Source organism: Perognathus longimembris, chromosome 2 (genome assembly GCF_023159225.1).
Source record: "Perognathus longimembris pacificus isolate PPM17 chromosome 2, ASM2315922v1, whole genome shotgun sequence".
NCBI lineage: Eukaryota > Metazoa > Chordata > Mammalia > Rodentia > Heteromyidae > Perognathus > Perognathus longimembris.
In genome coordinates this window covers 76,527,133-76,539,887 of record NC_063162.1, presented here as the reverse complement: position 1 = coordinate 76,539,887, position 12,755 = coordinate 76,527,133, and the positions used below count along the sequence as shown (strand labels likewise).

General features: G+C 39.4%; 1 protein-coding gene across 4 annotated transcripts in view; it reads right to left on the bottom strand.

Moving 5' to 3' along the window:
- Abca13 (ATP binding cassette subfamily A member 13) overlaps nucleotides 1-12,755 on the bottom strand; it is a 403,566-nt gene that overhangs the window by 351,020 nt on the left and 39,791 nt on the right. For all 4 annotated transcript variants that reach the window (XM_048339554.1, XM_048339551.1, XM_048339552.1 and 1 more), the window contains exons 6-10: nucleotides 11,611-11,774; nucleotides 9,700-9,830; nucleotides 6,322-6,455; nucleotides 3,073-3,237; nucleotides 1,577-1,776 (exon numbers count right to left, since the gene is read on the bottom strand). In XM_048339554.1, coding sequence (XP_048195511.1) covers nucleotides 1,577-1,776; nucleotides 3,073-3,237; nucleotides 6,322-6,455; nucleotides 9,700-9,830; nucleotides 11,611-11,774 — 794 coding nt within the window. The remainder of the gene's footprint in view (nucleotides 1-1,576; nucleotides 1,777-3,072; nucleotides 3,238-6,321; nucleotides 6,456-9,699; nucleotides 9,831-11,610; nucleotides 11,775-12,755) is intronic.

Here is a 12,755-nt window from a genome sequence, read left to right as displayed (position 1 = left end):
ACATATACAGAAAATGGCCAGAAGTGGCGCTGTGGCTCAAGTGGCAGAGTGCTAGCCTTGAGCAAAAAGAAGCCAGGGACAGTGCTCAGGCCCTGAGTCCAAGGCCCAGGACTGGCCAAAAAAAAAAAAAAAATCTCTGAGCCAGGTGCCAGTGGCTTATACCCATAATCCTAGCTATTCTGAAGGCTATGCACTGAGTTTGAAGCCAGCCGGGACAAGAAAGTTCACAAGACTCTTACCTCCATTAAACTACAAAAAAAGAAAGAAACCAGAAGTGTACCTGTGGCTCAAGTGATACAGCACTAGCCTTGAGTACAAAAACTTAGAGACAGCACCTAAGCCCAGAGTCCAAGCCCCATGACTGGCAAAAACTAATTAATTAATTAAAATAAATGTAAAAGGGCTGGAAATATGAACTACTGGCAAGATTGCTTGTCTCATATACATGAAGCCCTAGGTTCGATTACTCAGCACCACATATATAGAAAAGGCCAGAAGTGGCACTGTGGCTCAAGTTGGCAGAGTGCTAGCTTTGAGCAAAAAGAAGCCAGGGACAGTGTTCAGGCCCTGGGTTCAAGCCCCAGGACTGGCAAACATAAATAAATAAATAAAAATAAATTTAAAAATCTCTAGACCATCCCTGAGATAGCCATGCCAACACCCCTACAAAACAATATGACAGCAAGAGTGCCTGAATGTGCCACAAGTCAGATCATCACACTCTTCCTAAGGTTAACATGTGTCCTTTGTCTTTCTGGGCCTGACTTATTTCATTTAGCATCCTTTTTTCCAGGTCCATATATTGCTTTGAAAATGATGTGATATCATTCTTCTTAAGGGATGAGTAAATTTTCATTTTCTTGAGTGACTTGTCCATTGAGCAGTATCTGGGCTGTTTGCATATCTTGGCTATAGTTTTCAAATAAGGAAACAGAAACAGATAGTTCCTTACATGAAAGAAACTTAAAATGTGTGTGCTCATTTTAAAACAAGTGCTAGTACTTTCCCTAATTAGTCCAACCACTAGATTACACTTTTTTAATTGAGATGAGACCATTCTTGTTGGTCAGGCTGGTCTTGAACTCCTTAGATCAAAATATGCTCCTAGCTGGAGATATAGCCTACTGGCAAGAGTGCCTGCCTCGGATACACGAGGCCCTAGGTTCGATTCCCCAGCACCACATATACAGAAAACGGCCAGAAGCAGCGCTGTGGCTCAAGTGGCAGAGTGCTAGCCTTGAGCGGGAAGAAGCCAGGGACAGTGCTCAGGCCCTGAGTCCAAGGCCCAGGATTGGCCAAAAAAATATATATATATGCTCCTTGACCCCAAGTATCCTCCATGAGCTCAAGAGAAACTTCCATCTAAGCTTCTGAAGTGCTGGGATTACAAGCAAGTGCCACCTTCCATGTGGTAGTCATGTCTGGATTAACACCCAGGTAATACTCCATAACACAATCTTGGCTTTCCTATTTGCTAGCTAGGAATATGTTGTCTCGCTATAAGTGTACCCACTTTTCTTATACAGTGTCACTCATTCTTGAAAATTCAGTGTTGTCTGAGGGAAATGTGCCTTACATGTATGGAGATGGATGCTTGTCTTCAGGGCCATCAGCTGCCAAGCTGTCACTCAGGAGGAGCAGTGCAGCATGCAAGGCTCTCATCACCTTCTGTGGCTCACTCTCTTCTTCAAACAGGTCCATGAGGTCCTCCAGACTGTGTCTGACACCTGTGAACATTTTCTGCAACAAGCCACCCTGTAGCCACTGGTCAAACACCTGCATACATACAAATTAAAATGATACTACTAATACTACTAGTATTCAAAATATTGTACTTTGTTTTAAAAATAGTAACAGATCATTCTAGATGATAACAAATTTTTAGTTATTTTGGAAAATTCAAATATGTGTTAACAATTGTATGATGACTACTTTGAACTTGAAGAATACATTTGGATATGTACAGCTCCTTAATGAATCCCCTATTTTTTTTCTTTCCAATGCCCAAAGAAGAAAAAGGAAGGAGAAGTAAAGAACACAATAAAATATAATTTGAAAACTAACATGTTTTAAGATACCTTAAAAGTAGTAATAAACCTTAAAACACATGATATCCTTAGTATATATAATGATTGGATATGACTTTCTGATAGGGCCTTGGGAAGACAATTGGATCCTGAAGACAATTAGTATTGACGTTCTGGGTCAAGATTATACCAAAATAGATCTCCCATGTCCATATTGAATAGCAAGAGGACATGGGTGATGCACATTCAAACCTGCAATTGATGGCATAATACATTGTGTATTTAAGTCACTCAGAGAATGAACAAAGCATTTGCCCGCTTTGATGCTGATTGTTTCAATTCAGTTCTTAGATTTAGTGCTAGATAATCTCTAGCAAGGGAAAACCACATCTATGTGCTTTAATAATTATTTCATATCTTTGACAGTCATCAGTGCATACAGCAGGGGAGATAAAAAGTTTTAGAAAAGTTCCTTCTCTGAAAGTCAATATGATAAAAAGGAACTCAATGCCTGACAAAGAGAATGGGAGATGGCTGTGGAGGAGGGATCCATGAAGACTCTGTGCAGGCCAGGACCACTGTGGGCATCCAGAGCCATCAGCCATCCAAGGACCAGGGTACCTTGTGGCACATCAGCATCTCTCACACAGCCCAGAGCTTCCTTTCTCCCTGCCTTTAAGTCCCCTCACTGTTTCTGCACAGCCATTCTGAACAAAATGTGAGCCAAGGCACAAAGGCTAGTTGAATGATTACACATAAACATCCATGGAGTTGTTCAAAGTAACCCTAGGATAATATCATGGGAAATATAACAGCATGGATCCAGGGATCTCTTAGCTGTCTCGTGTAAGTCTAAAATGGACTTTTTGGTGACTTTACTATGGGTCTGATGGAAATATACACAGGAGAAAGCACATAACACAGCCAGGATGTGAGAGCCTAAAGGCTTTCCACAGATAGCCAATGACAAGGAGGGGAAATAAACTGATTGGGACATTGCAGACAGGCAGGCTCTAGGATGGAGCATCCAAAAAGAAGACAGTACCTCTCTGTAAACTTGCAGCCAGCTGACTGCATGGATGAGATAGTTTTTAGTTTCTGACCACTTAAGCTGACAGTCTCCACCATAACCCTTGGTCTCCGCTTCATCCTCAGAAGTGCTGAACAAAGCTGAACACACCATTCTCTCTAAGAAACCATCTGTTGGAATCTGGCAACAACATGGGGAAAAAATTAGAAGCTTTTTTTCTAGAATGTTCCACTTCTAAAAATAACATCATAATCTCCCTGAAGTAAAAGCTCTTATATTTGCCTGATTGAAGGAGTGGCAGGTGATCAAGCTCCACTTACAATGTCTATGTGACTTTCCCTGAGGGGAAATTTCTGTAGTTAAGAGAGAAAATTGATTTCTATATCTCAAGATTGGCCACAAACTTTGGGCACAGCTGTTTCTCCAGAAGGAAGACATGGAGATGATGCAAGCATTGTCCATGTTCATTCTTCCTTGCAATGCAAATTCAGCTTAATTGATACTTTGGACAAAGGTGCTTTAGTAAGAACATTCTCTTTTGTAATTACAAAACTAGATAAAAGAAAACACCAGGCTACTGGGATATGCTCTGTCACAGAAAGTTAAAGCCTGTGTTGTGAGGGAGGCTGGAGTGAGGTCATGCAGGCTCGTAGAGTACTGTATTGAAGGAACCATTTTCAGGATAGGCAAGGAAAGGGAGTGAAGTTGGCTTATGCTAGTCAGGGGCAGTGTATATAAGACCTGGACATTGGAGGGTCAGAAGTCAAACAGGGAAGGGTTCAAACAAAACATGACATAAGAACATGTTTATAAGAGTGGAAAGTAGAGTAATGGCCCCAGAAACACCCACATCTTAATTTCCAGAACCAATGTTACATGGCTAGTGGATGAGATTTGAGGTTCCAGACAGAATTAAGAGACTAATCAGTTGACCCTCAATGGAAGAATATGCTGGATTGTCAGGTTTTTCTAAAGTAAGCACGTGGGACTTTAGCAGTGGTGGCAGTAGACAAAAGAGTCAACATCAGAGTAATGCGTCACAAGAAAGAGAAGACCAGACATAGTTGGCTTTAATAGATGGAGAAGAAGCCACTGGTAGAGAAAGTGGACAGCTTCTAAAAGCTGGAAAAGACAGAGAAACAGGGAAAGTACCAGAATGTACCATCTCCAACATAAAAAGCAAAGTAAGAGACAGACTACACAGCAAATGTTCCTTTCCCTAACTCCCTAAAAATAAAGTATTAAGTGTCCCCTTTTGTAAAAGTGGTTGACATTTATAAAGAGGATTCCATACTAGGAAGATATTCCAAGACCACTCTGATCTCCCGAGAGGCTCTTCTTCACCCAAAAAGAGAACCCTATTCACCAGGTACAACCTCACCTGTCCAAAACTTGCCTTCCCACCAAAACTGAGCAGCTCCCATCTGTTATTTAGACTAAAATGGAGTCTACCTCCTGTTTCTTGTAAAAGTCTGATGACCAACTACATAATTTAATCTAGTTTTTCTCTTGTTTCTCTGTGTTTTCTTAGACTAAAGTGTCGGTCCAGCCATTTTCCTTAGAAGGTTGGAGTGAAAATGACTTTTATTTCATACAGAAATCTCTCTTTGGAAGAACCTCACGAAGAAATACAGACTGACAGTCACCTTTGTTTTAGCCCAGGAAGATCCATTTCAGACTTAAAATACCTAAAACTATATAATACCTAATTTAGGTTCACTCATCCCCTACATTGGTGGTAGTTTGTTACAGCAGCAATAGGCAACTCATACATATATTTTACAATATCCATGAAGCCTTCTGGAGAACATGATTCTGGTCTTCCATTGACACGTAACATGGTTTCTCCTGACTATTCTCCTTTTAATTCTAATCTCAAAATATTTACCAGCCTAAGGTAAAAGTCTTATATAGTCTAATTATATTTTAAAATTTGGACCTTAGGAAGGAGAGAATTGGAGTCAAAGTCAGTGAGGGGTTTCATAGTTCATCTCATGACAACACTCATGAACCATGTTGTCTCTTGTCTCTTCCTCCTCCTCCTCCTCCTCCTCCTCCTCCTCCTCCTCCTCCTCCTCCTCCTCCTCCTCCTCCTCCTCCTCCTCCTTCCCTTCATCCTCTTCCTCCTCTTCCTTCTTTTTCAGCTACCAATGCCATCCTGGAGATCCCATTTTCATGACTTCATCTAGTCATAATTGCCTTCCCAAAGGCACTACCTTCCAAGATTAACATAAAAATTCATGGGAGACATAATCATACTATAGCAAGTGCTATCAGGTTTACACATGGTTTTAAGAACTCACAGAAAAGCTTTTCTAGTATGTATCAAGACCTCCAAAAGGAGATACTGGGACTCTTCTAAACACTTACACTTCCATCTTGGCAGAGGGACTGTAAAAGAGGCCCTCACCATGAAGGTGAGGTGGATCACAGCTGCAGGTGTTTGCTCTTTTTCCTGGGCCTGAAAAGCAGTAGATGCTCCAAATAGGCTGCAGACACAGAAGATGTCTCATCATGTGAAGACCCAAAAGTCTTAGCAACATCAGTGTGACCTTCATCTTAAAGGACAGTGAATCCAACACCACTGTTTCACCTGTTTGGGGAAGTGATGCTCAACTTTGACTAACTCAGCTAGACTTTTTGACCTATACCTTACACTTCCTTCAGCCTAGAATCTCACACCATCCGTGACCTCCTCCCATTGGTTCCCAGTGGTTCAAGTGTCACATCGTGTCATTTCCTAGTTGTCTTTGTATGTTGGGGTAAAATACCAAGCAGAAAAAGGAAAAATAGAGACAAAAGGAGTCTGCTGTTTTTAAGAATCCCAGGTTTTAGTAGAAGCCACCTATCTGGCTTCTATCTCCCATTGTCGCCACTAACCCAGTCCCAGTCCCTCCATTTTCACAGAGCAGTGCTTCTAGAATCCTTCAGTGACACCAAAATTCCCAGATGCTCAAGTATCCTACACTAAGAAGCATAGTATTTCCATACAGAATAGAGACATTCTCCTATATCAATTTATCTCTCCATATTAATATTATATGAATACTTGGTGAATTGTTCCTATGCTATAGTGATTAGGCTTTAAGTACATGGGGAAAGTCTGAACATGTTCATTGAAGATGCAATTTGTTTTTTGCTAATTCTTTTTTCTCTGCAGTTGGTTGACTCCATGGATGTGAAATGCACAGATTCTCAGGTCTGACCATCTAGTCATGCTCAAGGTGAGATACAGAAGTATGAGAAGCAGGCTCACAGGCATACCTCCCTTAGCTCAGCCGAATAATTCAGGATGTGTTCCATTTGAAGATCATCAAAACCAAATTGGGATTTGAGATCAGACTGGACTTTCTCTGGGTTCCAGACTATATTCTTCAGGGAGAGGTGGTAAACTGACTCTGAAACAACAAATGATTTAGATTGTCATTATTTTAATATTTTGCTCTACCTAAATTAATTCAGAAAATAATGTCATTTTCACCTCTAATGGGAAAGCAAATGAAAACCAAATATTATTTGAGTTTCAAACAGGAACAATGAAGAAAAATGATCACCATATTTACCCACTGACCTTGGGCTCAAGACTATTAGTGGACACTAACACCATGCATAGTGCTTAACCCTCCATACAGTGTGATTTTTTTCCCTATACATTCATACCTATGGTCAAGCTTACTTAATAAGGGAACATAAACAACTACTACTAATAAAGCAGGACCATGATATATCCTGCTCTAAAATTACTCAGCATCTCTGCCCTTGTATCTTGGGGTCATCAATAAGAAATACAGGAGTTACTTAAACCCAGTATTGGAATACCACAAAGTAATTAGCTTCTTGCTAATGTCAGACTGACTATATAGTTTAGCTATACTAGATAAAAGTATAATTTGTTCTCAAGGCAAAGTGGAAAAGAGAAATGTGAGACTTCCTCTCATTAGAGGGACTGTCATACAGTTAGAAACTGATGGTTTATTTCTGAAATGACCAGTGTCATATTTTTTAGACTGTAGATGACAATGCATAACTGAAACTACAGAAAGCAAAGCTTTACTGATGACTGTTCTGGACACTACAGAGCTTGATAAGATGTCACAGGACCCTTAGCATATAAGTTACAAACTTTCTGAAGGGTACTTTGAAAGTAATTGCAACCATTTTATAAAATTTAAACCAACAAAATCAATTTTATTTCTGTAAATCTATCTCAAGAAACTCAGATAACTGAATAAAGATTGAACTTACAACCATGTGATTGCATTCCTTTTGCACTGTTTAAATATTGAAAACCAGTTAAACTTCAGGGGAAATGATAAATTACAGTAATTTCATAATGTACAATACTATAGAGACTTTAAAAATATATTTCTAAATATTACAGAAAGACAGATAAAGTGTTTCAATTGACATAATCAAGGCAAGAACATAAAAGCTACTCACATAACTACTTAGAGGTAGTACACCTGAAATACAAGTCTCATACTTCGAAGATTTGTCTTAATCTCCAGAAAGCATAGCAACATAAAAGCATGTAAATCCAAGAGAAACCTTTGTCTGAAAACCTAGCAACCGACAATTTTAGATTGTGATACTATAGCCATTTGCTGACTCCTTACCTGTGCCAGCCACTCGTATAGTTTCTAAAATAATGCTGTGAGCATCACAGAAAAACACAATCAAGGCATTTGCCATGCAGAAAAGGTCAAGTCCAAGGAGACTTCGGGAAGGTATTTAAGATGGCACAGAATACAAGAACCCCGGACTTCTGGCTTCAGTTTGGTTGTTCGTGCATGAGAAAATCCTTGGTTTTTTGAGATTAAAACCAGTATTCTCGTATGCTAAAGAGGTATCAAGTGCTAAGATAAGCATTTGCCACCCAGCTACCAGCAGCATCACCAGGGTGGTCCTAAAAATCACCCCTTTTGAGAGAGGACAAAGCAGTTAGAGACACTAAAAGTGACACTTTTAGTGATACTTCATACCAGGGTGGTTTGATCCCCACACCTGAGCTATTAATATTAGTCCCTCGAAATTAACTTCAGACTCTTAGACTATTTTAGGATTATTTAGAGTTCCAAAAAGAATACAAAAATAGTGAAAACAGCCTACAAATAGTTATGAAAACAAAAAATCATTCTTTAAAAGAGAACATTGACTCCAAATTCAGGGTCAAACAATAAAGTGTTCAGAATACATAAATGAGTAATTTCAATGAATGATAAGACTAAAGTAGACCAAAACCACAAGGTAAACCAGCCATTCCCCCTTCAGGCATGGAAATCTACTTGAGAGACAGAAGCATCTTTGTGGAAACAAAAGAAATAAAGACTTTTTGTATCTTTGTTCGTAGGTCATCAGCTTGAACTCTCAGAGCCTAGGCACTGTCCCTGAGCATTTTTGCTCAAGGCTAGCACTCTACCACTTCAAGCCTTAGCACCACTTCTATGTTTCTGGTGGTTACTTGAAGATAAGAGTCTGTCCAGGCTGGCTTTGAACCTCGATCCTCAGATCTCAGACTCTTGAGTAGCTAGGATTATGGGCATGAGCCACCAGCACCCAGAAATAAAGACACTTTTTAGCAGTCGCTGAAAGTATGCTTTACAATTTCTTAGCTGTGACTTAAATTGGTAGAAAATTATTTCTTTTAATTACATTCTTTTTTTTTTTTTTTTTTGGCCAGTGCTGGGGCTTGGACTCAGGGCCTGAGCACTGTCCCTGGCTTCTTTTTGCTCAAGGCTAGTACTCTGCCACTTGAGCCACAGCGCCCCTTCTGGCCATTTTCTGTGTATGTGGTGCTGGGGAATTGAACCCAGGGCCTCATGTATATGAGGCAAGCACTCTTGCCATTAGGCCATATCCCCAGCCCCTTAATTACATTCTTTTTTTTTCCTTAATTACATTCTTAACAGCATATTTTCACTTGTAAGGTAAGCTGACAGTTCTTTCTTCCTCCCCCCCAGCCCCCCATGTGGGTGCTGAGCCTTGAACTCGGGAACCTGGGTGCTGTCCCTGAGTTTTTATGCTCAAGGCAGTACACTACAACTTTGAGCCACAGCTCCACTCTGACTTTTTCATAGTTAATTGGAGATAAGAGTGTCGTGGACTTTCCTGCCCAGGCTGGCTTTGAACTGCAATCTTTAAACTCTCAGCCTCCTAAGTAGCTAGGATTACAGGTGTGAGCCAACAGCATCAGCAAAGTTCACTGTTCCTATTTGGATAATGTACAAAAGCTCAAACTTCCAAATGCGTCTATTAAAATTGTCAACAAAGCATTATATGTCTCCCACCACACCTCTGAGTTTCTCCTGAGCCTAAGAAACACTGGGAGTGTAGCTCAGCAGTACAGAGCCCATCTAGCACGCATGACAGCCTGAGTTCAAGCCCTTGTACCACCAAAAAGAAAAAAAAAAGATGTTATTTTCTATTAACAATGCCTGCAAAACTCTAACTGTATTAGAAAGTTTGAATTCCACATTTCCATTCAATTTCTATGTTTTACTTAAAGAAACAATTCTCTTCTATTTGATATTTTAATCAAATCATTTTTTTGGACACCATCTGAACTCTATATGGATTATCACCCATGCTTTTAAGTGGTAAACCATTTGTCACACAGCCATAGCCCTTAGGTGCCCAGCGTACCATTCACTACTGCTCCATTTTGCTTCAGAAATGTCAGTGTTGAGATGGTCACGTTGAGCACAATTTTGGAAACCTGGGAGAAAGTCTGGTGGAGTCGTAGCCAATCTAAATCTCCCAGAGATGTTAAGGAACTAGAACCAAAATAAACCAAGGCAGTGTGAGTTGATAGTCTGCCAAACAAGCAGCAGCAATTCCAAATTTACTTCTCAGGCACTGGGACTGTGCCCTGTTGTAAGACATGTTTAGACCATTACATTATAGCCTCCTGGCTTTTATTTGGCCCTAACTCCTAGGCAAAGATTAAGCAGGAGAGGAGACACACATACACACACACACACACACACACACACACACACACACACACACGAAACACATAAGAATTTTGTCCTTCACATCAACCTAGAGTTTGAGATTACCCTACCACAGAAGCTGTTTAATGCTCTTGGATCTTCCTGCCTACCTAGAGTAGCCAGTGAGGCCAGACCGCATACAAAGTCCAATCTCAGAGCAAATGCAAAGTTAGCATGGCTGCCCCAGGTTTAGACAATCAGTCTAATACTTGGATAGTAGCCTTCAAGAATGATATGGACACCAACCTGCTCTGTCTTATCCCACGGATTTGAGCCCATTAGGGGTTAATCCCCGTTCTTAAACTTTGTGTATGTGTATGCCAATACTGGGGCTTGATCTCAGAGCCTCATGTTCTTGCTTTCTTTTTTCACTTAAGGCTAGTCCTCTAGTATTTGAGCCATGCTTTCACCTCTGGCTTTTTGCTGATTAGAGTTAAGCTTTTCATGGACTTTTCTGCTGCAGTTGGCTTCAAACCAAGGTTTTCATATGTTATTCTCCTGAGTAGCTAGAACTACAGCCATAAGCCACCAGCACCAGGCTGATTCTTGAACTTTTTCACAGAATAAGGGTCTTTACGCATAGGAAGTAAACATATATAAGGCATTCATTTATTTAAAGTACCAACATTTTATTTTATTAATTAAACTTTTTGGTCACAAAAGATATTTAACTTAAGTAGGGAGTTGACACAAAATAACTTAATTTGGAAATTGTGCTTATTTTAAAAAAATGGAAATGCCCTGAGGAATAGGGCTCTGAAAGTATCCCCAGACCAAAATGGTGTCAGGGCTTCATGATGTCTTGGGCAACCATGGAATCACTTACTAGCTTACGTGATTATGTAGGTTATTATGTTCATGTCCTTTCTCTAATCACAAAAAAAAACGAACAAAGAAAAGAAACTTTGGAAACAACCAAAGGGCAAATTTTAAAATTAATGAGTTCCTACCTTGTTATGTGACTCCCTCTGTACATCATCTTGTCAATAAAATTTAATTTAAAAAATAAAATAAAATTAATGAGTAAATTTCACCAAAACAGAATATTATGTAACCATTAAGAAGATCTTTTGAAGACTGCAGGAACTCCAGCAATAAGAACATGATAAAGTATGTTTTTGTAAATTGTGGAGAACATGCTCTGAACAAGAGCATTGTTCCAACACAAGATATGATCGAAGACAGATAAAGCACAGAGAGGTGCAATTGTTCAGGGTGTTTAGGGCAACACCATCATGAGTGTTTTTTTTCTGTCAAACAACACTCCATAATATGTATTTATAAAATGAAAAGAAGCTGGGAGTTCATGGTTCATGCCTGTAATCCTAACTAATCAGGAGGCTGAGATTGAAGCCAATCCAGGCAGAAAAGTCTACGAGATTCTTATCTTTAATTAACCAACAAAAAGCCAGAAGTGAAGATGTGGCTCAGGTGGTAGACTGCCAACATTAACTGAAAAAGCCAAGTTTGAACATGACACACCCAGTTCAAGCCCCACTATTGGTACCAAATATAAAACAAGTGCAAAGGAAAAACATTTAGAATTTTCTTTTTCACTTACTTGGAAACTGCCTGAAGAAAGTGTATCGCTGCTCCAATGCCATCTTCCACGTGGACATGGGTTACATGTAATTTGGGCAGAGATAATAGGAAGTTCCAGATATGAGGTTTCTGGTAGAGAATTTCCAATTTTGATATCACCTCTTCAGTTTTATTGAGATCCATCTAATAGAAAAAATAAATTCCAAAAGTTTTTCTCTTTAGATGTATTAACCAGAGAAAGAGAGAGAGGAAGAGAAAGACAGAGCTATGAAAATGCAAAATATTGGACATCTGCTGGGAGTAACGCATGCTTGATATGCCAATATGTTGCACATAAAAGATTTGAAAATTAGTCTATTAGTCTGCTTTTACTTGTAATGTATGGGAATTGTTTTTATTAATATAAATCAAGTAAAAATAAAACAGTAGAAAAGCCTACAATTTTGAATAAGCATAAACTCTGAAAGTGTAAAGAGAATGGAAGAAGGAAGAGAAAAGGAAGGAAGAAAAAGAGAAAAGAAAGCAGGAAAAAATGGAGAAAGGAAAGAGGGAAGGAGGAAGGGAAGGAAGGCCTGGAGATGGTTGTGGAAGGGAATTGAGAAAGGAAGAAGGACTTCCAGTCTCAAGCACCATGAGTTGGGAAAGAATGTCACATTTATGCTCAGGCCGGCCTGGACTATTGTCCTGCTATTTATGTTCCCCACACAACTGGGATAGTAACTTCTATTGAGAGAAATTCTTGTTAATTAGTTTCCTGCTGTAACTTTGATTCCCCATATCTCTGCCTCCCAAGAAGCTGGGATAATAGGAATGAGCTGCTGTTTCTTTCCTTCCTTTCGTTTAATTGGTATATATTAAATTATACACAAGGACCAGGAGTGTAGCTCAAGTGATAGAGTGCCTGCCTAGCAAGAGTCCCTGAGTTTCATCCTGAATACTACCCAAAAAAAGAAAAAGAAAAATATCACCAAAAAAAACTTTAAAAAGAAAAATTAAACAAATTGCACACCATTGAGGGATTTCTGTATAACACTTCTGTGAATATACATAACGTACTTTATTCATGTTTATCCCTTCTCTTCACTCCCATCCTTTTTACATAATGGTTTCATCTCCAGTTTGTCATATTCTTCTTAATATAAGAAGAAAGGAAGAGTGCCAGGT